Source organism: Vanacampus margaritifer, chromosome 17 (assembly GCF_051991255.1).
Source record: "Vanacampus margaritifer isolate UIUO_Vmar chromosome 17, RoL_Vmar_1.0, whole genome shotgun sequence".
In the NCBI taxonomy this organism is placed as follows: domain Eukaryota; kingdom Metazoa; phylum Chordata; class Actinopteri; order Syngnathiformes; family Syngnathidae; genus Vanacampus; species Vanacampus margaritifer.
The window spans coordinates 16,294,843-16,314,059 of NC_135448.1; the positions used below are offsets into that span (position 1 = coordinate 16,294,843).

A 19,217-nucleotide genomic window follows, 5' to 3' on the forward strand; every position below is an offset into this window, starting at 1 on the left:
GCCGCGTCTCCTTTGTCTTCATTTAACATTTTTCATACCAGGATCAATTACATTTGAAAATGGGGTACTAAAAATGATGCTCAAGGCAAGTTTTTGTTTTAAACTACACTCTAAAAAGAGAATTGTTGAACCAATTTAAGATTACAAATTGAATTATAAACTTAATATATTCACCTGTAAAGTGAAGTAAAGTAAGGTAAAGTATTGAGTTTAATAAACTTAGTTAAACTTAATATATTCGCATTGGACTAACTTAATTCAACCGTGTGTTACCAATTGAAGTGTTTTGTTCTTTTTAAATTGGTCAACAATTTAATTTGTTATTTTAAATTGGTTCAACAATTCTCTTTTTAAAGCGTAATCTATTTGTTTACATTAGGATCAAATGGATTCAAGATGGCCATTCCCTGTCAAATTATCCATAAGGCATTGCCCCAACATGTCCACTAATGCAGACTGATTGATTGATAGGAGGGCGGGCATTTTTATTTACAGTACCCCCCCCCACACACACACACACACACACACACACACTTCACATCACTTGTGGCAAAGAGCTGCAGGAATATTACATTATAGTTATATATTACAACATTGGGTGAGATTTTGTAATTTAAAAAAAAATAAAATAAAAAAAATAATAATAATAATAATAATTTCTATCCCCCAAAGAATCAGCGGTTGGCTATATTGTTATTTTTTATTTTCAAAAACAGTAAAAAAAAAAAAAAAAAGTAAAAAACAAAAAAAAACTTTGCACTCTTAGTCATTCAATTTTGTCACCGTGCAACAAAGCAAGAAATGAACAGGAGTCCTCAATTAGGCGTAATTACATTACATTATCAGTAAATTATTACATTACAGCGTGTTACAAGCCCAAACAAAACTTTTTGATTTTTGTACCTCCAAGTTTGAAACTGTGTACCTTAAAATGTTGAACGTTCACTTGACGCCATCCAGTTTGAGGGTCCAAGCTTGTCCTGCAGCGTCGGGGAGTTCGGGTAAAACAATAGTAAGGCCGGCATTGGGCTTGATAGGTGACCAAGACAAAGGCGTCGGGTTCCCCAACAACGTCACCTAGATGCGGACCAACAATGTGTGATGACGATTTTTAGTCAAGTACTTAAATGCTGACTTTTCCCAACATTACAACAGCGTTGTTAACTCAGTTTATACCTTGGTGGTGGCTGACGTTTTGGGTTCCAGAAGTTGCACAGAGGGCTTGGGGGGCCTCGTTGTCAAGAAGGCATAAATACTGTCCCCTTTGGAAGTATACCTAAAACAACAACAATAACTGCATTATCGATATTTGACTTCAGTTACTAAATTGGGACACATTCTAGCAAGAACTTAACACACAAAAGCTGTCAGCATGTCACACCTAAATTTCACTGATTGAATGTATGAATATAATGAAATACAGTTACACTCATTTTAATCCCCAAATGTTAACTGTAAATAGAGCCTGGCCGGTATGCATTTTTGAGCCCGATGCCGATACTGATTTTTGGCAGAAAAAAAACACAGATTACCGATTAATCTGCCAATTATTTAAAAATATATATTTAATGTATAAAAGTATTATTTAAATAGAACTTGAAAGGACAATGACAAAATAAAACAATAAGAAAGTGAAATAAGAATAGAATAAACTAAAACAATAGCAACTGAAAAAACAGTACGGACAAATATTGACAGTTCCTGCATGTTTTGGCCTCTTGGGGGCAGTGTGGTGCCGTGCATCCATGCTGTACACACTTAAAAGTGAATACTGAACAAAGTTGCGATTGAATTCTGTTAAAACTTATTTTTCACACATTGAGAAAAATGTGTGCCTTTGCGTAGTGCTATCTTACCTGTGGGTATGTGTTCCCACAGCATTTGTGTGTGAATATTCGTTATTTGAAAGAGAAACACTCCCGAAGTCGATGCTAACTTCCTGTTCGCATTTGAATGGGATCCTCCCTTCGCTTTTAGCATTAGCGCTATGCTATCGATATTTTAAAAACAAAGCATTTTTTGTTTTTAAATATTCAGTGAATGTAATTCTTATCGCCGTGTGTTTAGTTTTACAGTTAACTCCAACTGGGGTGTCATTAAATAGCCTAAAAGATGCTTAGCGACAACAGAATTCACATACGCTAAACACTTGGTAGTTGCTAATGCTACGCAAGCAAAATGGTGTATTCAGGGTACTTTCACAGCGTCGGAAACTTCCAACGTTTTAAGGGGAGAATAATCGGCCATTTGGCCCGATTGGCCGATGTTTGAAGGGCAATAATCGGCCGATTAATGAACTTTAATGTACAAATGCACTAAGAAAGAATGCATTCAAGGTTTGAGCTTCTATTAGAACAGAGGGCACTATTTGAGGCAAAATTGTGATTTTGCGTTCCTAGCTACCTACCATACTGGCACGGAGGCGTTTTCCATCTGGACCCTCCAAGGTTTGGAGGCGTAGACAGCCTCTCCGTTGACTTCGAGCCAATCACCGACTCCCCGCAGCCGCTCCTCAAACACCGCTGGGATCATTCCGTCAGGAGTGGGGCCCACATTCAGGAGGTAGTTTCCTCCCAGCGCCACAGTTTGGACCAAATCCTGAACAGGAACAGGTCAAAGGGTCAGACTACATTTTAGGAGGACTGATGATTTGATTGGCTTGGATTCAATCACCTTTATGATGGCGGGCAGGTCCATCAAGTCACTCAGTTTCATGTTCCTGCGATAACCCCAAGAGAACGTGTCCACGGACGTGCATTTCTCCCACTTATGTGTGGGCAGCTGGCCTGGAGTATACTTGTCTTCACAGTTGTAGTAACCTCCATGTTTACATGAACAGCCAGCTCCCCATCTGTCATTGGTCACCACTGTGTCCTAAGAAATAAACTATAGTTACAAAGTGGGAAAAAATATTAAAGTTTAGGGTTGATATTAACTCATTCACTGCCATTGACGCCTATAATCATCAAATATTCATTTGACCTATTTCTATTAGTTTAACATTTTTTTTACACTTTTGTTAACAAGAGTATAAAAATCTAGAATTTTTTTATTGTACATTTAGAACAGATATTAAATTTGTGATTAATCACAAGTTAACTCATACAATGAATTACAATTTTTAAAAAATGATCGCCTGATGCTGCTAATTTTTTAATAATATTTTCTCTTTTTTTAAATCACGTCAGGGGAATAAAAATTTTAAATGTACAATAAAACATTTTTTTCAAGGTTTTCATACTCTTGTTAACAAAAGTGGAAAAAAAATAACTAACAGAAATAGTTCAAATTAATTTTTGACGTCAATAGCCGCAATGGCAGTGAATGAGTCAAAAATTAGGGCCGTCAGGCGATTAAAATTTTTAATTGTAATTAATCGCAATGCGACTTCAATAGTTAACTCACGATAAATCACAAATTTTATATCTGTTCTAAATGTACAATAATTTTTTTTCTAGGTTTTCATACTCCTGTTAACAAAAGTGGAAACTAATATAGTGCAAATGAATTTTTGACGTCTATAGCCGTCAATGGCAGTGAATGAGTTCATGACACGTACTTTAACAGGGCTATCATTGTAGAGCCAGGCCAGGAATTGCGTGGAGTTCCAGTACGTGTCAGGTGCCTCCCAGTCTCCATCAGACCAGATCACATCAGGTCTGTACCTGTAAAAGGGATGCTGAAATTTAACGAAGGCTGCACCGATATGTTCATTCATAGGCATGCGTGGATGAAAATGTAGGTGCGAGCTACCTTACAACCATGTTATACAGCTCTGGCAATAGCTTATGATGCACAAACTCCTGCGTTTCGAACCCATTTTGCTTGTCCATCAGGTAAAGAGGGTGGAACCACTCGTAAAGGGAGTTGTACAGTCCAAAGTGCAGCGACCTAAACATGGAAATATAATCCCTCACTTAAAGCAAGTGGAACGAAAAGCAACACAACTACATTGAGAGACTTGAATGTTGTTCATCTACACGTATTTCATAGCGAAGTAGCCAAGAACACACCGCTTCCGCACAGCCTCCCCCAGGTCTCCGACAAGATCTCTGTGAGGACCGACGTCGACAGAATTCCAGTTCCAGGAATTGGGAGATTCCCAGTTGGTAAAACCTTCGTGGTGTTTGGCTGTCAAGACGACATATCTGGAGTGGACATAAAGAACAAGACAAGGTGATGATGTAACAGTTGGTTGAGTAGCTGAAAGTGTGAATTTGATTCATATTTATTTATGTATTTATTTAGGGGGTGGGTTCAATTATGAGTAGTCCTTGGGGGGGACCAAACAGAATTTGCCCTGTGAGGGGCCCCTGTTCCCCAAAAGTTCGAGACCCCAAGTACTCACTTAGCTCCAGAAGCGATGAATATATCAGCCCACTCCTCCGGGTCAAAGAACTGAGCGTGAAACTGGGCAGCAAACTCCGGGTAGCTGAACCCGGGTGGGTAGTTTTTGTTCATGTAAGCCACGCATTTGGGGTCGGGAGGTTTCTGACCTTGCCAGTGCCACCAGAACCACTCGCTGTCAAAGCCGGGCACGGAAAACACCCCCCAGTGGATGAAGATGCCCACCTTTGCCTCGTCGTACCAGGAAGGCAGCGGTCGGGCGTCAAGACTCGTCCAGTCGGCCGTGTAGCGAGCACCGGACGCGAACGTGACGAGTAAAAAGGCAAACGTTAAGACAAGCATGGCGGTATTTGGGCTGCCCAAACTCGTTGTTAAGCTATTAGCCGCTCAATTGACTTTATTATTCGTTGTAGCGTTACACGTTGTAGTTTTAAATCACGTGATTGTAGTCTTACGAAGAGTCACGTGACTTCTTCATCGTTTGGATGTGTTTATATTACAATCCAGTTCAGTGTTAAATAGCGACCCCTGCGGAGCTGGAGACACTAACATGACCCGGATTTGCCCACTACACTGGATAGCTTTTTTACCATTTTGAATTAAAAACGAACTAAAAAGCTTAATTAGCTGATTATAATGCCTGAAAAAATACACCATATCAGTGTTAGTTTTTTTCACATTTGATTTTTTTTTAACAGCAGACCCTCCATTTTGTAGACTGATGCAAGGCAACACATTCTCTGTGGCATCGTCATCAATACTCCGTGTTGCTGCTGCTGATGTCCCTATTTTTCGGCCTTATAAGTCCGCAAGACCTCAACACCACCATTTCCATTTATTTTACATTGCATATGCATAATTTCGAAACAGTAACAAGCCCGTTTTTGACAAAGAAGTAGGATGTAAGAAGAAGATATATTTTCTAATCTGGTGTAAAACATGCTTCTTTAAAGCACAGTCCAGATATCTGAAAAGTAGTGATGGAAAAATGAAGCTTCCTGAACCACTTGTGATATTTTGTAATCCTCTACATTGCTTGGTTTAAAGATGTCGTGGAAATTTAATCAATTTCCATTACACTGGTAAAAATATAAAATGTATATAATCACAAGTGCTTCATTTTCACATAACTATTGTAAAGGCTACTTATGTATAGTAAAAAAAAAATTAAAAAAAATATTTGTTACTTCCCACCAATGCAATGACCAATATTTATTGATCACCTGACTTTTTCATCATTCATGACAAGTTTCAGTCTCTTGTATCCCTTCCATCTACTTTTTCTTAATCACACAGACAAACATTTGATAAAATCCCATTTTATTTGCCATGTCAAAACAAATCGACTTCAAACTAAAAAACCCATGTCAGTAGTAGTGAAAAAAATAGTAACAAAATAAGTAGTAAAACAGAGAGAAGAAAACTAGATCGTCTTTATGGCAAGCATTGACCTTGGGCGTCGGTGGTCTGGGTGGTTGCGGTCCTCGTGAACATTTTAATCCCGGGAGGGTCGCTCCAATTTCGGGGAGGGTCTCAATCGAACTCACATTGGATTTGACTACCCGTTTTCGGTGCAGTATTGTTATTGTCAGCCACGTCGGTTGCTAATTCATCCTTCTTCTGATCGTTGTTCCGAGGCGACGACCTCTTACCAGAAGACCCTTCCCCCGACCGAGCCGCCGAATTTCGCGTGGAAATCTTCCACGTATAGCCCAGCCGCTTCAAGACCCGCTGGGTGGTTTTGATGGAAATGGGCTTCTCCGCGGTGCGGTTGTACAACCGCTGGATCTCCACGACGGACGCCTGGTTGTTGGCCTCCACCACTTGTTCCATCTGCAGCTCTCCCAGCTCGTCCACGAAGGGTTTCCTGCAGCCAGTCCGCTCGCTGCGGGTCTTCTTTCGGACGCACCAGTCCCTGTAAACTCTGGACACGGCGGTCTTGGAGAAGCCCAAATGGTTTACTGTTTCCGAAATGCTGCGGCCGGCGCTCCGGAGGCCGACGATTAGGCCCCGCTCAAACTCGCTTAAGTCCCGCGCCTTGCCCATGTGGTAGCGTCTGGGTCCGAACCCTGGACTGGGATGACTCGAAAACTCCCCCTTTCTCACCTTGTGCTTTTTGTTTTGATGGAAGAAAGCTGGGCTCTCACTTATTTTTCATAAGACCGTCTTCTTCTATTGTGTAGCTTTGTGATATAATGGACTCACTGATGTACCCCTTAGTTTGCTTTCGGTACTACATGCTGCATTCGTAGAAGGTGGGAAATCCGAATGTAAACTACAAAGATGGCTGACTCCGATAAATAGTTTTTGTTTTGATTAAATCTCAACAATTGTTGACCTTTGAAAAACCTTACTTCATAAATTCCTTTACTTTTGTTTTTTCCCCCATTTAAATCTGCAATAAATTCCATGCATCAAATCTACATGCAGTTTTACATTATGTCGAATAGTTACATTAAGTAATAATAAATCAAATATATCTCAGTCATTATCTTGTAAATTATGTTTTGCAATCGGATCTCCCAAGTTGGGGGCGAAAAAAGGACCCCAAGTTCACGGTTCACACTTTTCAGTTCAAAGTTGCATTCTATTTCACTTTTCCTGATCAGAGGTCAGAAATTTTAGACTTCCCACTTTCGGCGAATGCAGCATTAGCTAAAGAGGTATAAAATGAAGTACCTTTGTTCATTTTCTCTTTTTTTTCAGTTTGAATCTATTATAAATCAGTGAGACGAGAAAATATAATGCTTTCATGAGATGGCAGAAATTTTGTGACAATAATAATAAATAGCGTTCATTCAAAATAATAGCTTTATGATAAAAAGTCCAAGATTTCTTGACTTTCACTGCTACATATTTTTTGTACCCAAATTGAGACAAGATCATAAGATTTCCGTATGTATACTTTTTGGGATTATTTTTGTTTGGTGTTGGACTAAGTGAAATATGGATCAGCTCATATAAGGCAGAAAAAGACTAATTTAATCAATGCCTCATAACACATTTACATTCTTTTTAGGGAGAAAAAAATTGACATGCAAAGTGAATGACACTTTTATGCGCGGCAAAGAAAACAAAACTCAAGTGAACACATACAATATAAACAACACACAAATAAAATAGTGCAGAGAAGTACGCCATTAATAGCCAACCTAAAATTACTTTTAAAAAAAGTTCTTTAGTCGTCCATCTGACTGGGTGTGAGGCAATATACACCCTGGACAGATCCTTTAATTGTTCATAATTAGGGAAGAAAATTGTGAATGGTATTCAGGCAGTAGGCTACAGTAAAACTACTATATTGATCAAAGTAGTAACTATAAATACGAGTGCCATCCATTTCTGGTCACCAGAATCACAAGGCACATTAATTCACACTCCACAATGAGAGAATCACTCCCAAGCTACTATATTGTGTCCTATATAGCAAGTTCACCATTTTGTAGTTTTGCTCACAGGTCGTCCCCTACATAGTGAACTCAATGTATCCCACAATGCATCTTGAAAAGTAGTGAACAACTAATGGTCACTACTACTAGAAATGCAATAAATTGCATGATACAATTAAATGCACAAGTTATTTTGTGAAAATGTAGCAACACCTCATAATGGAGATGGACATAAAGTGCAAGTTAGTTGAGCAAATATTCTCAACACAAGGGTGGGGGGTGGGAGGACATTTACCATATCAAATGCTGCTGTGGGGCAAATACTGCAGGCTCTAAAGTTTTGATTTGCATTGTTTACAAATTGTCAATATATTTTTTAAAAATGTCAAACGTGCTAGGAATGTCGGTAAATGTTAAAAAACAAACCAATGTATGACAATTTACACACAAAAAATACTTAACTGCCAGTTGCTTACTATAAAAGCTACAATGCAAAAAAAAAAGTGACGTGCATGAAAGTGCATAATTGTAATGGTAAGCCACTGTGTTGAAAGTGTCCACAACTTCTCGTGGAAAAATCCACCAAAGTGTCCATTGGTGGGAGAATAGTTCAAGAAAGTGCATGGGGCAATAAACTAAAAATTGAAGCAAAGGGGCCACAGGCACCGGTGGTCTTAAAGGTCCGGGGAGGCGCTGCAGTCCTCACGAGCACTGTGAGCCCACTTTGGTTACTCCGACTTTGGGGACAGTCACACTGCAACCCACGGTAGCTCCATCTTGACGCGAAGGATCCAGGCTTTTCCTACACGTAGCCGCTTCTGTGACGTATGCCGTGGATAACTGAGACGGCGAGTTCTCAACGGGGTCGGCCCGCGACACCAGATCCCGCCGGGTATTCGCCCGGGTGTAACCCAGTCGCTTCAAGACCCGCTGGGTGGTCGTGATGGAGATGGGCTTCTCCACGCTGAAATTGTACAACGTTTGGATCTCCGTGATAGTCGCTTGGTTGTTGGCCTCCACTACTCTTTCCATCCGCTTCTCGCCCGTCTCGTCGACGAGGCGTTTCCTCCCGCAAGCCCCCCGCTCGCTGGTGGTCTTCTTCTTGCCGCACCATTCCCTGTACACCCGCGACACGGCCGTCTTGGAGAAGCCCAACCGGTTGACTGTCTGCGAGATGCTGCAACCGGCGCTCCGGGCGCCCACGATCAAGCCCCGCTCGTACTCGCTCAAGTCCCGCGACTTGCCCATGTGAACCCCCGTGCGGTCCAGCACCCGGACTGGAGGAAAACACGTCTTTGGGGACTCTTACTTCTTTTGTTTTGATGGCACCAAGCTCAAACCTACACCATGGACGCCTCGTAAATAAAGCTCTTCTTCTGTGGTTGTATGCTTGGCGCATTTGCGCCCTCTTCTGCTAGGTTTAGTTACTACAATTGTAAACATGGACGCCTCGTAAATAAAGCTCTTCTTCGGTGGTTAGTATGTGTGGCAATAGACACGTTTCCGCCCTCTTTCGCTTAATTTGGTTACTACAATTGTAAACATGGACGCCTCGTAAATAAAGCTCTTCTTCTGTGGTTGTATGTTTGGCGCATTTGCGCTCTCTTCTGCTAAATTTAGTTACTACAATTGTAAACATGGACGCCTCGTAAATAAAGCTCTTAGATTATTATTTGATTCATCTTTAAATGTATCTTGCTAAGTTTTGTTTTCATGAATGTAATTGTGTAAAGTCGATACCTATTTTTTTCTGTTTTTGAAAGAGATGGATGTACATTTACAGTCCATCTCTACTTCCAAAAATAAGAAGGCTATCAAGACTTTAAATTTGTGTTCTCATTTTGGTGTTTTTAATATTTCTTAGTTTAAGACCCCTGGCATACTTTTTATTTTACTTTATTTATTTTTCCTTTATTGTTTTTGTGAGATTATTGTGTACTGTGATGATGTTTGTTTGCTTAATGTTTGCCATGTTTGGCTTGTGATTTCAATTTGTTAAATAAAGCATTACAAAAAAAGTCACCAAAAAAGATCTCTTCTTCTGTGGTTGTATGTTTGGCTCATTTGCGTCCCCTTCCGCAAAGTTTAGTTACTACAATTGTAAACATGGACGCCTCGTAAATAAAGCTCTTCTTCGGGGGTTTGTATGTGTGGCAATAGGCACGTTTGCACCCTCTTCCGCTAGGTTTAGTTACTACAGTTGTAAACATGGACGCCTCGTAAATAAAGCTCTTCTTCTGAGGTTGTATGTTTGGCGCATTTGCGCCCTCTTCTGCTTAGTTTAGTTACTACAATTGTAAAATGGACGCCTTGTAAATAAAGCTCTTCTTCGGTGGTTTGTATGTGCGGCAATAGACACGTTTGCGCCTTCTTTCGCTAAATTTAGTTACTACAATTGTAAACATGGACGCCTCGTAAATCAAGCTCTTCTTCTGTGATTGTATGTTTGGCGCATTTGCGTCCTCTTCTGCTAAGTTTAGTTAATACATTTGTAAACATGAACGCCTCGTAAATTAAGCTCTTCTTAGAATATTATTTGATTAATCTTTTAATTTATCTTGCTGAGTTTTATATTCATAAATGTAAACGTGTAATCTACTGTTAAATGGGACTTTGGAGTGCACACAAATGCCACCATTTAGTTTTTAGTATGTTTACAGGGAGAGTTGTACTTACTGTGGAAGTTAAAGGTTTTAATTGTATGAATTATGTATGTTTTTACGGCTGTTCAAGTTATTATAATGTAAAGGGGGCTGAACTAATGCCTTGCTTCCTTCAACCTCTTCTCAAACTTGTACTTTATCAGAGTGTATTTTTTTCAGAATATTTTTTATTCTTGTTCATGAGACAAAAATCTAATATAAAGTGGATCGATTTAACCTCAAATAACAATTTTTTTTTTTTTCCTGTTGGTGTTCAACCAAATGATTCTTTGGTTGACACTTTACTCTGGTCATTAAATAATCATACAATTGTGAATACAAGTAACTAAAAATAGACATTTAATGGATAGTACCAAATATTTAGGAACATACAGGCATCGTTACCTTCACAGGAAAATGCATGCAAACCTTAAGACACGGGTGAATTTCATAACAACATTTGAGGCAAGTTCAAATAAAGATATTTACAAATATCTGTAAGGTGCAAAAATAATATTAAAAACGCAGAAACCTCAGACAATTCCAATAACATTCAATTGTCCATACACAAAAATCAATATAATTTAAGATTATGGAGACAAAGGGAAACATTCAACAGCTCACAACAGATTTACACGGCTGTTTGAGCTCTTTGCTTGAGAACTCGTTAGAATGGTGCTACCTTTACTATGACTTGAAAAAAGGTAAACAACCCCGACAGCAATGGTGAACAAGCAGAAAGAATTATGACAATTAATTTGATGGTGAAAGGTTGAACAACAAACCATGTGCTGTTATCATTTTTAAAACGGCATGCAGTTGCGTGCGCTGCACTGCGGTTGTAAACGTGCTTAGTGGCACGAACTTTCATGGAAGTGCTTCAAAGTATAGCATACAAGTGTTTTTACACAAGTACGTGACATTTGGACTACAAGGGATAACAAAAATGAAAAAGATGATTAAATGTGGAACAGTAGGCATAAAACCCTGCAGTAAAATTTTCAAACTGTGCCTAACGGGGTATATGCCACGGAGGAGGCGGGACTTCCGACTTCCTGGTTTTCTTTTGTGTTTGCTGTTTGCAAAGTGTGGGCCGAGTTCCAGTTATTGCGCTTCCGCCTTTGTGCCCACCCCCTCGGTTGCGCGTTCCCGTCGACGGGTGCGAGTGTGTCTGTCTCAGTTGTCCGAAGCATTTCAGAGAGTTGAGACGCCCTGCTGCGCGATCCCGCCGACGGTCGGTGTGAGTGTTGGAACGCGGCCATCAGTGGCCGGAAACGACGCTGATGTGTGGAACCCGGAAGTCCGTGGCATCTACCCTATTTTACAGCAGCTTGAACTTTTTTTTTTTTAATTCACTAAAGCACATTTGTTAAGTAATATTCAGGTGTATTTTCCTTTGAAGTAGTCAACAACAATTGTGCGTTTCTGTCTTTTAAAAATTAGTTATATTATTCAATACGGCTTAAATGATTAATCAAATAACAGTTGTTTTTTCATTTTCCTATACTTTAGCACAGTGGTAACACAGACTGTACATGTTATGTTAAAATGACTTAAATGCACTTTTCATTTGGTCTGAAGGCTCCAGGTCCAGGCCGTGCATTCCTCACCAACACTGAAATCCAGGTAAAGGTGCTCCAACCCCGGGGAGCGTCTGGTTGCAACTCACAGGGGCGCCCTCGTATGGCAACGTCTCCTGGTTTTTACTCCCCGTGTCCTGTTCTGCATTGTTATTCCCAACCAAGTCCGTAGATACGGGACTCTGTTCTTTGGGCTGCGAGCTCTGGACGGGGTCCGGCTGCCTGGTCCGGGGTACCGAGTCCCGCCGGGGAGCTTTGCGGCTGTAACCGAGTCGCTTCAAGGCCCGCTGGGTAGTTTTGTGCGAGATGGGCTTCTCGGCGCTGCAGTTGTACAGCGTCTGGATCTCTTTGACGGTAGCCCGGCTGTTGGCCTCCACCACTCGCTCCATCCGCCTCTCGCCGATCTCGTCAACGAGGTGTTTCCTTCCGCCGTTCCTCCGCTGGCTGGACGTCTTCTTCTTACCGCACCATTCCCGGTAAATCCGGGACACCGCCGTCTTGGAGAAGCCCAGCCGGTTGACCGTTTCCGAGATGCTGCAGCCGGCGCTTCGAGCGCCGACTATTAGTCCCCGTTCGAACTCGGTCAAGTCACGCGACTTCCCCATGTCTGGGGGCTGGGAAGCAGCTCCGATTCCTTTTTCTTAATTAACCTTTTGTTTCAATGGGGACCATATTTGTTATGCCTTTAAACAATGGCTGGTAGTAATTGTAGCTCTTCTTCTACGGTCTTTTTTTACTACATTGGGCTCACTGTCGCCCTCTTCAGTTAAAGTACCGATTCACATCCCGTACTCAAGTAAAAGTACACTAGTAATTCATGTAATCAACTCGCTACAAAGTTATTTGATTTTCACTGAAAATTTAAGAATGAAGGCTGTCATTGGAAATTACAATAGAAAGGGAAAAAAACAGCAAATTACTCACAATATTGAACAGTTGGACATGTGCATTCAAAACTTTAAATTTAAACAAATGGTCGAATTGCGCTCAAAGATTTAAGTGCATTTTAGGTTCATCCTTAAATGTCAACCGAAAGAAAAGCACTTTTTGTGAGTGATGTGCTGTATCCCATACAATTTGAAGACGTGGCAAAAAAAAAAAAAATCTGCACACAAAAGTTTCCCCTCTTTATATAATGCTCATACTGACGAAAAATAAAATAAAATCACATGCCGCTGTCTTGCTTAAAATCTAGCAGGCCATGCATTATTTGACTTTTATGGAATCCAACAAGTGTTCCCATAGATTAACAACAATGTGAAATGACTAACCAAAAAACGCTAACTTAGCTAATGAAACTGGAAGAAGAAGAAAATACACCATGTATGTTTTTTTTTTCTTCCCGCAGATTGGACGGGTTTAAAGCTAGTGGTTTTAGGCTAGCACGAGACAACACATTCATTGCAATCATTCTTGGTGCCAACAACATCAAACAATTCTTATTTTTGATTGATGCAATTCAATGTAATACTAAAAAAGGAAAGAAAACACTTATTTTGTCATCATTGGCTCCCAAAAGTGAAATGGCAAGTTAGCAATGCAAGTGTGTGAAATCACCACTAGGGAGCAGCACTCTGCTTCTCATAGGACAAATTTGCTCAAGCCGTGCACCAGGGATCAATGAAATTTCAATATATAAAAAAAATCATACACAAGACACTTGAGTCAGAAGAGAAAATGAATGGCCTAACCATCCTCACACAATTTCATCTATAAAGCATCTACCTAACGCTGAGTACACAAATAACTATAAATTAGCTTAATTGAATCATTTTTCCTTTTTCAATCAAATTCAGCAAATACGTCTTCTTTTTTCTTCGTGTGAGATTTCGCATTCATTTACTGTAAAAAAAAAATAAAAATCTAACTATGTGCACACAACTAACCTAAATCAAATTGGGTGTCTCCATGAGTCAAAGATATTTTTTAAAATCACAGAATTTTGTAGTTATAAATACATCACTTAACTCATTCACTGCCATTGACGGCTATTGACGTCAAAAATTCATTTGAACAATTTCTATTAGTTTAACATTATTTCCCATTTTTGTTAACAAGAGTATAAAAACCTAGATTTTTTTTTTATTGTATTAAAACAGATATAAAATGTGTGATTAATCGTGAGTTAACTAGTGAAGTCATGCGATTAATTACAATAAAAAATAAAAAAATTTTAACAATCTTTTCTTTAAAAAAATTTTTTTTTTTAAATGTTTGCTTTTTGGTTTAAAAGAAAAGATTATTAAAAAATTAGAGGCATCAGGCGACCAAAATTTATCGTAATTAATCTTAATGACTTCACTAGTTAACTCACGATTAATCACAAATTTTATATCTGCTCTAAATGTACCCCCCAAAAAATCTAGGTTTCCATACTATTGTTAACAAAAATGGGGGGGGATGTTAAACTAATAGAAATTGTTAAAATGGATGTATTTAAAGTCTATAGCTATCAATGGCAGTGAATGAGTTAATGACAATCAAGGAAGAACTACAAATTATAATTCTGTTCAATCCCCAAGTGCAGCGAAATGTTTTGTTTTTTTTATTTCCCCTCAATGTGGCCAGTACCCTTTACACACATGCTAATAAGCATAACGTGTCTTTAGCGACAGACGCTCTCCTGCATTCACAATATTCTATTCTGGGAACCCGGAGACAAAAAAAAAAAAAAGCAGAATACAGTATGTATACAACTTAAAGGTTCACAGAGTGACCTACATCATCGCACGCATTCAGCTGCCTTTCAAGCATCTGTTTCTCCACCAAGTCTTCCACTCGGCCGACCTCCACCTCGTCCACGTCGTCCATGAAACTGGCCCAGTCGGTGCCGCCGTCTTCACGCTCCATGGGCTCCGCCTGGCCGGCCGGGTGCAAGGGGGTGGAGTCGACGTGAGTGGTGGTCACGCAGTTGCAGCTGTCGCAGATGCCGTAGCGCCGGAAGCCCGGAGATACGCTGGCGCCGGAGAAGATTCTCCTGCAGCTCTTGCATGACATGGGCAATTCATGCCGATGGACCTGGTTGAGGGTTCGCGGACAGTTGGGAAATTATATTATTGAACAGTGTTCCCTCACATATTTGCAATTTCCTATTGGTAAATCTATGCACTGATTTTTTTTTTTTTTGGGGGGGGGGAACTATGTTCGAGTGAAGGGAGGCACTTGAACTCATTCACTGCCATTGACGGGTATTGACGTAAAAAAATCATTTGAACTATTTCTATTAGTTAAAAAAAAAAAAAAAACTTTTGTTAACAAGAGTATGAAAACCTAGAAAAAAAAATATTGTACATTTAGAACAGATATAAAATTTAGGATTAATCGTGAGTTAACTATTGAAGTCATGTGATTAATTACAATTCAAAATTAGGAGCGTCGGGCAATTAAAATCGTAATCAATTGCATGACTTTATGAGTTAACTCACGATTAATCAAAAATGTTATATCTGTTCTAAATGTACAATAAAAAAATTATAGGTTTTCGTACTCTTGTTAACAAAAGTGGAAAAAAACAGAAATAGTTCAAATTAATTTTTGACGTCTATAACCGTCAATGGCAGTGAATGAGTTAATTAGCCATAAAATCACCTTTGTTGCTATCTATCATACTTAGAACCCTGTTTGGGGACAATGAGATTCAATTACTTGCACTTTGTCACTACTAAGCCCTTTTCACACTGCACTCGCTCAGTGTGAAAGAGTTGAGCAGTAATACGAAATGACCGGTTGCCAGCGTGCCCATATTTGGAAGTGCCTACCAAGAAGTAAAAAAAAAAAAAGGGGGGGGATTTTGCCGCTGGTTAGACCGCACCTCGAGAAGATGCATTTTTAATTGTTACAAAAGAAAGCCCTGACTTTGCTCATTTTAAGCAGCGGAGAAATAAATAATGGCTTGGCAGTAAGTTGGATAGTTTAATCATGCCGCTATTTGTAAATAATTTCACCAAAGTTACACTACATCACTCCGCCAGATCCTCTCCTATTTGAACACCACATACACAACGGATGGGCACTACTAAATGCAGTGCGAAAAAGGGGGTCCAAACTAACGTCGCAAAGGATTGTGGTAAAGTAGCAATTCCCTCTTAAATTTACTCTTAAAGTAAATCGGCTATCTTAGAAGCCTGTTATGGAAAGTTGAAAGGGCGATTCAACTCTTACGCTCAGGGCGTGGGTGCGAAGATGTTCCTGCCTGGTGAACCTCTTGCCACACATGGGACAGGGGAAGGGCCTCTCGCCTGTGTGACAGCGAAGATGCCGCTTCATGATTCCCTTCTGCTTGGCCGTGTACGGACAGAAGGGGCACTTGTGCAGTTTGACCGGAACCAGTAAGCTGTCACCTGCAGGATCGACCGGGCGGTTAAAATTCATTCGACACAAGTCATGATCACAGATTGCACCGAACCAATCAGGTTTGCTGTACCTGTGTCCTCTCCAATCCAATCAGACTGGATCTCCATGACAGATGAGCCCACAAAACCTAAACTGTCCTCCATCCGGCTCACTCCTAAAATGCTACCCGGTGGTCTTTGAGTCATGCGCTGGGCCCCTCGGTCCACCAGTGGGTTGGGGCCTTCACCCCTGGCCAGCATCTCCATCAGCTGCCTGGCACTAAAGGAAGAATTATAACCCATGGAGGAGCGCTCGGTGGTAAAACTTGGGGGAAGTGATCTACTATGATGAGCAACGGAAGGCCCGGGATATGACGCCAGGTCTTTATTGTCAGGAGATTCCAAAAGCTCCTCATCTGGGTCGTACTCTATCTTAGGGTTCACCAACTCGGGAGTCAAAGTTGAGCCGGACGTCGAGGAGAGGTTAGTCTGATCCGTGTGTGCTTTTGGTTTGTCGCTGCCTGAATGGTAGTTGGCGTCCACGTCTCGGCTCGGGCCTGGCGGGACGTTGCCCGGCATGTTCAAAGGGCTTCGACTTAGCTTTACAGAAGCTGCGTGTGCTTCCGTAACCTGCGAACGATGCTCCAGGGCCGCAACACCACTCGACTTGGACGCAGCGGGAGTGCCGCTGTCTGCAGGTCTGTATCGTCCTTCCTGTCCTGGATTGTGCTCCTCTGCTGCGCCCTCCCTGTCTTTATTGCATATTTCCAAAGAGGAGCTAATGTATTTTTTGCAAAGGTTCACCAGGTCGGTCATTTGCAAGTAGCTGGCCGCTGACATGACTTCGATGACACTGCTGCTGCTCAAGGCCAGCCGGCCAGAGTAGAGGAAGTCCAGGATGATGGAGAAGGCATCAGCCGTAACTATGTCTAACGACGCTGTGCTTTGGCGCTGTCCGTTATCCTGAAATGAGATCAACAGACAATTGACAAAATGGATTTAAAAGGCAGAGTTTCAAGTATTTGAATAGGGCTGCAAAAGTTTTTCATTTAACTTATTTAGAATTTTGTAATGTTAGAAACTTTCTCCAGTGCTAGGAATAAACCAGAAATTTAGACAATTTAAGGTTTGCTCCTAATAAGGACTTAGTTGTGCAGAATATATTGCAGCATAGAGCTAAATATCCATAAAATGGAACATCCTAAGCTGTACTGTATATATGGATCGATGGATAATTGACATCAATAAGAGATTCAAAGTCATTTTTGTTTAGAAAGTGAACCAAAACGCTACCGCACCTGTAAATAGTGAACCAAAAGAGCCCTAAAGTAGCCGCTTCCCGCAAACAGGACATTGCGATGGGCCTTGAAGACGCGGCCCTCCACCAGGATGCTGCAGTCACAGAAGTAGCCCCGCTTGCGCTGCTCATTGAGTTCAAACAGAAGCTTGGGCAGGTAACAAGGCACCTCCATGACCAAATTTCAGTGGGCTCTGCCAGAGGGGAGGAAACACTTAATTAACTGGAGCGTAAAGGGAAATGAGTCACGTTAGTTTCAATTGAGTCACATTATAAAGAACAAAATAAAACAATTAACTTGGCAAAGTTATTGTTTCCTGACTTTTTTTTTTTGCAAACCAGTATGTATTGTGTGTTAATCAGATGCAGAGTTTGTGTGCAATTAAAGATGTTTTATTGCGCTAGACAGCGTGAGTCCGCTACAAGATGTTAGTATGAAACATTTCCATGTGGACTTGCATGAAAAACTGCAGCCACATAAAACAGTGTTTAAAGCCTTCATAAGCAGCAACGAACTCTGGAGTTGATGCATTTGCTCCACGTTGTCTTTGTTTTCAGGCTAACTAGCGCTGCTAACGCTAAATAGCTAGCAAAACCATATTCGTTTATTCGCACGCAACACCTTAAAGAGCGCGTGTAAAATAAAAATACAATCAATCCGAATGACTTACTTGTCGATACCCTGAAAAAACCCTCGATGGTTGGCCGTGAACTTTGAAACATTAGATTGCTAATACCACTGTTTTGTTGTTTTTCTGCGATCGATGTACAAGAGAAACACTTCCGCCTTTAAAAGATTGACGTTTACGTTTAGCCAATCAGGAGTGACGCGGTCGTGGCTACAACCTCCGATTGGCGGACCAATTGCAAAAGCGAACAACAACTTCGATTAAAGATTAAATAATAAAATAATAATAATAATCTAAAAAAGAAACTATTGGTGGCTCAATGAATAGACACATTTAAATATAACATAAATAAATGATAGTAAAGCCCAAAAAAAAGTAAGTCTTTTGTTTGAAAATTTATTTAACCTATCACATAGGTTATTAATTAACAATACATGTTAACAAGGATGGCATAACCTTATGTTGAGATATCAAAATTATGAAATTACATGTGTGGAGCATAAAGTTAAACATTGTTTCACATTTAAAGACATACAACAGATGCCCAATGGAGATTAATAAACACTAAAAATATATGCGGTTTGACGGCAAACTTTTCTGGTCATTTTCATGCTAGTCATTAGCTTTTATGTTATTATGCTTTATTTGTGTATGTTATTTAACTGACGGTATTGTTCATACTGAGCTGCCAACCCCAAAAAGCCAAAGGAAAAAAAACATTAGATCTGTAACTTTGTGCTTAAGTAATGTTTTCCATTTTAGAGTGAAACTAATCTGCCTGGTTGCAAGAAACAAATGATTAAATTACTATTCATTTGTTTGCCACATCCACACATCTCAACACATGGTTCTTTACTTCACTATATTTTCCTATGGCGTGCTGTGAGAAAACCACATTGATGCTATGACAGTCCCATAAAAAAATATGACCAGGATGAATATTCAACCAACACTAATCTTGCTCTAATTAAGGGTTTCCCAAACTTTGTCAGCACAAGACCC

At 40.3% G+C, this 19,217-nt stretch overlaps 2 protein-coding genes across 4 annotated transcripts in view; both read right to left on the bottom strand.

Moving 5' to 3' along the window:
- LOC144037248 (tissue alpha-L-fucosidase-like) overlaps window positions 1–4,794 on the bottom strand; it is a 47,667-nt gene extending 42,873 nt beyond the window's left edge. For 2 of the 3 annotated variants that reach the window (XR_013288862.1, XM_077548578.1), the window contains exons 1-8: window positions 4,349–4,794; window positions 4,014–4,148; window positions 3,754–3,891; window positions 3,560–3,665; window positions 2,674–2,874; window positions 2,408–2,598; window positions 1,177–1,276; window positions 926–1,077 (exon numbers count right to left, since the gene is read on the bottom strand). Coding sequence is in view for 2 of the 3 variants with exons in the window: in XM_077548578.1 (XP_077404704.1) it covers window positions 943–1,077; window positions 1,177–1,276; window positions 2,408–2,598; window positions 2,674–2,874; window positions 3,560–3,665; window positions 3,754–3,891; window positions 4,014–4,148; window positions 4,349–4,689 (1,347 nt within the window). In the remaining variant the exon portion in view is untranslated. Of the gene's footprint in view, window positions 1–5; window positions 1,078–1,176; window positions 1,277–2,407; window positions 2,599–2,673; window positions 2,875–3,559; window positions 3,666–3,753; window positions 3,892–4,013; window positions 4,149–4,348 lie in introns of those variants that run through there. The other variant, XM_077548577.1, reaches the window with a different exon arrangement.
- Window positions 4,795–14,480: 9,686 nt separating this feature from the next.
- Window positions 14,481–18,408, bottom strand: zbtb8b (zinc finger and BTB domain containing 8B). Its single transcript, XM_077549227.1, has 5 exons — window positions 18,258–18,408; window positions 17,588–17,780; window positions 16,382–17,252; window positions 16,120–16,298; window positions 14,481–14,976 (listed from the first exon to the last, which is right to left on the bottom strand). The coding sequence occupies exons 2-5, from the start codon at window positions 17,759–17,761 to the stop codon at window positions 14,656–14,658; spliced, it is 1,545 nt and encodes a 514-aa protein (XP_077405353.1). The 5' UTR covers window positions 17,762–17,780; window positions 18,258–18,408; the 3' UTR covers window positions 14,481–14,655.
- Window positions 18,409–19,217: the final 809 nt, after the last annotated feature.

What these genes read in the sequence shown, in the direction of transcription:
- zbtb8b (XM_077549227.1), bottom strand. Translation starts at nt 17,761, where the DNA reads ATGGAGGTGCCTTGTTACCTGCCCAAGCTTCTGTTTGAACTCAATGAG. An exon ending in TTTTGGTTCACTATTTACAG is followed by an intron (nt 17,253 to 17,587) that starts GTGCGGTAGCGT and finishes ATCTCATTTCAG; the next exon opens with GATAACGGACAGCGCCAAAG. An exon ending in TTCGCACCCACGCCCTGAGC is followed by an intron (nt 14,977 to 16,119) that starts GTAAGAGTTGAA and finishes ACCCTCAACCAG; the next exon opens with GTCCATCGGCATGAATTGCC.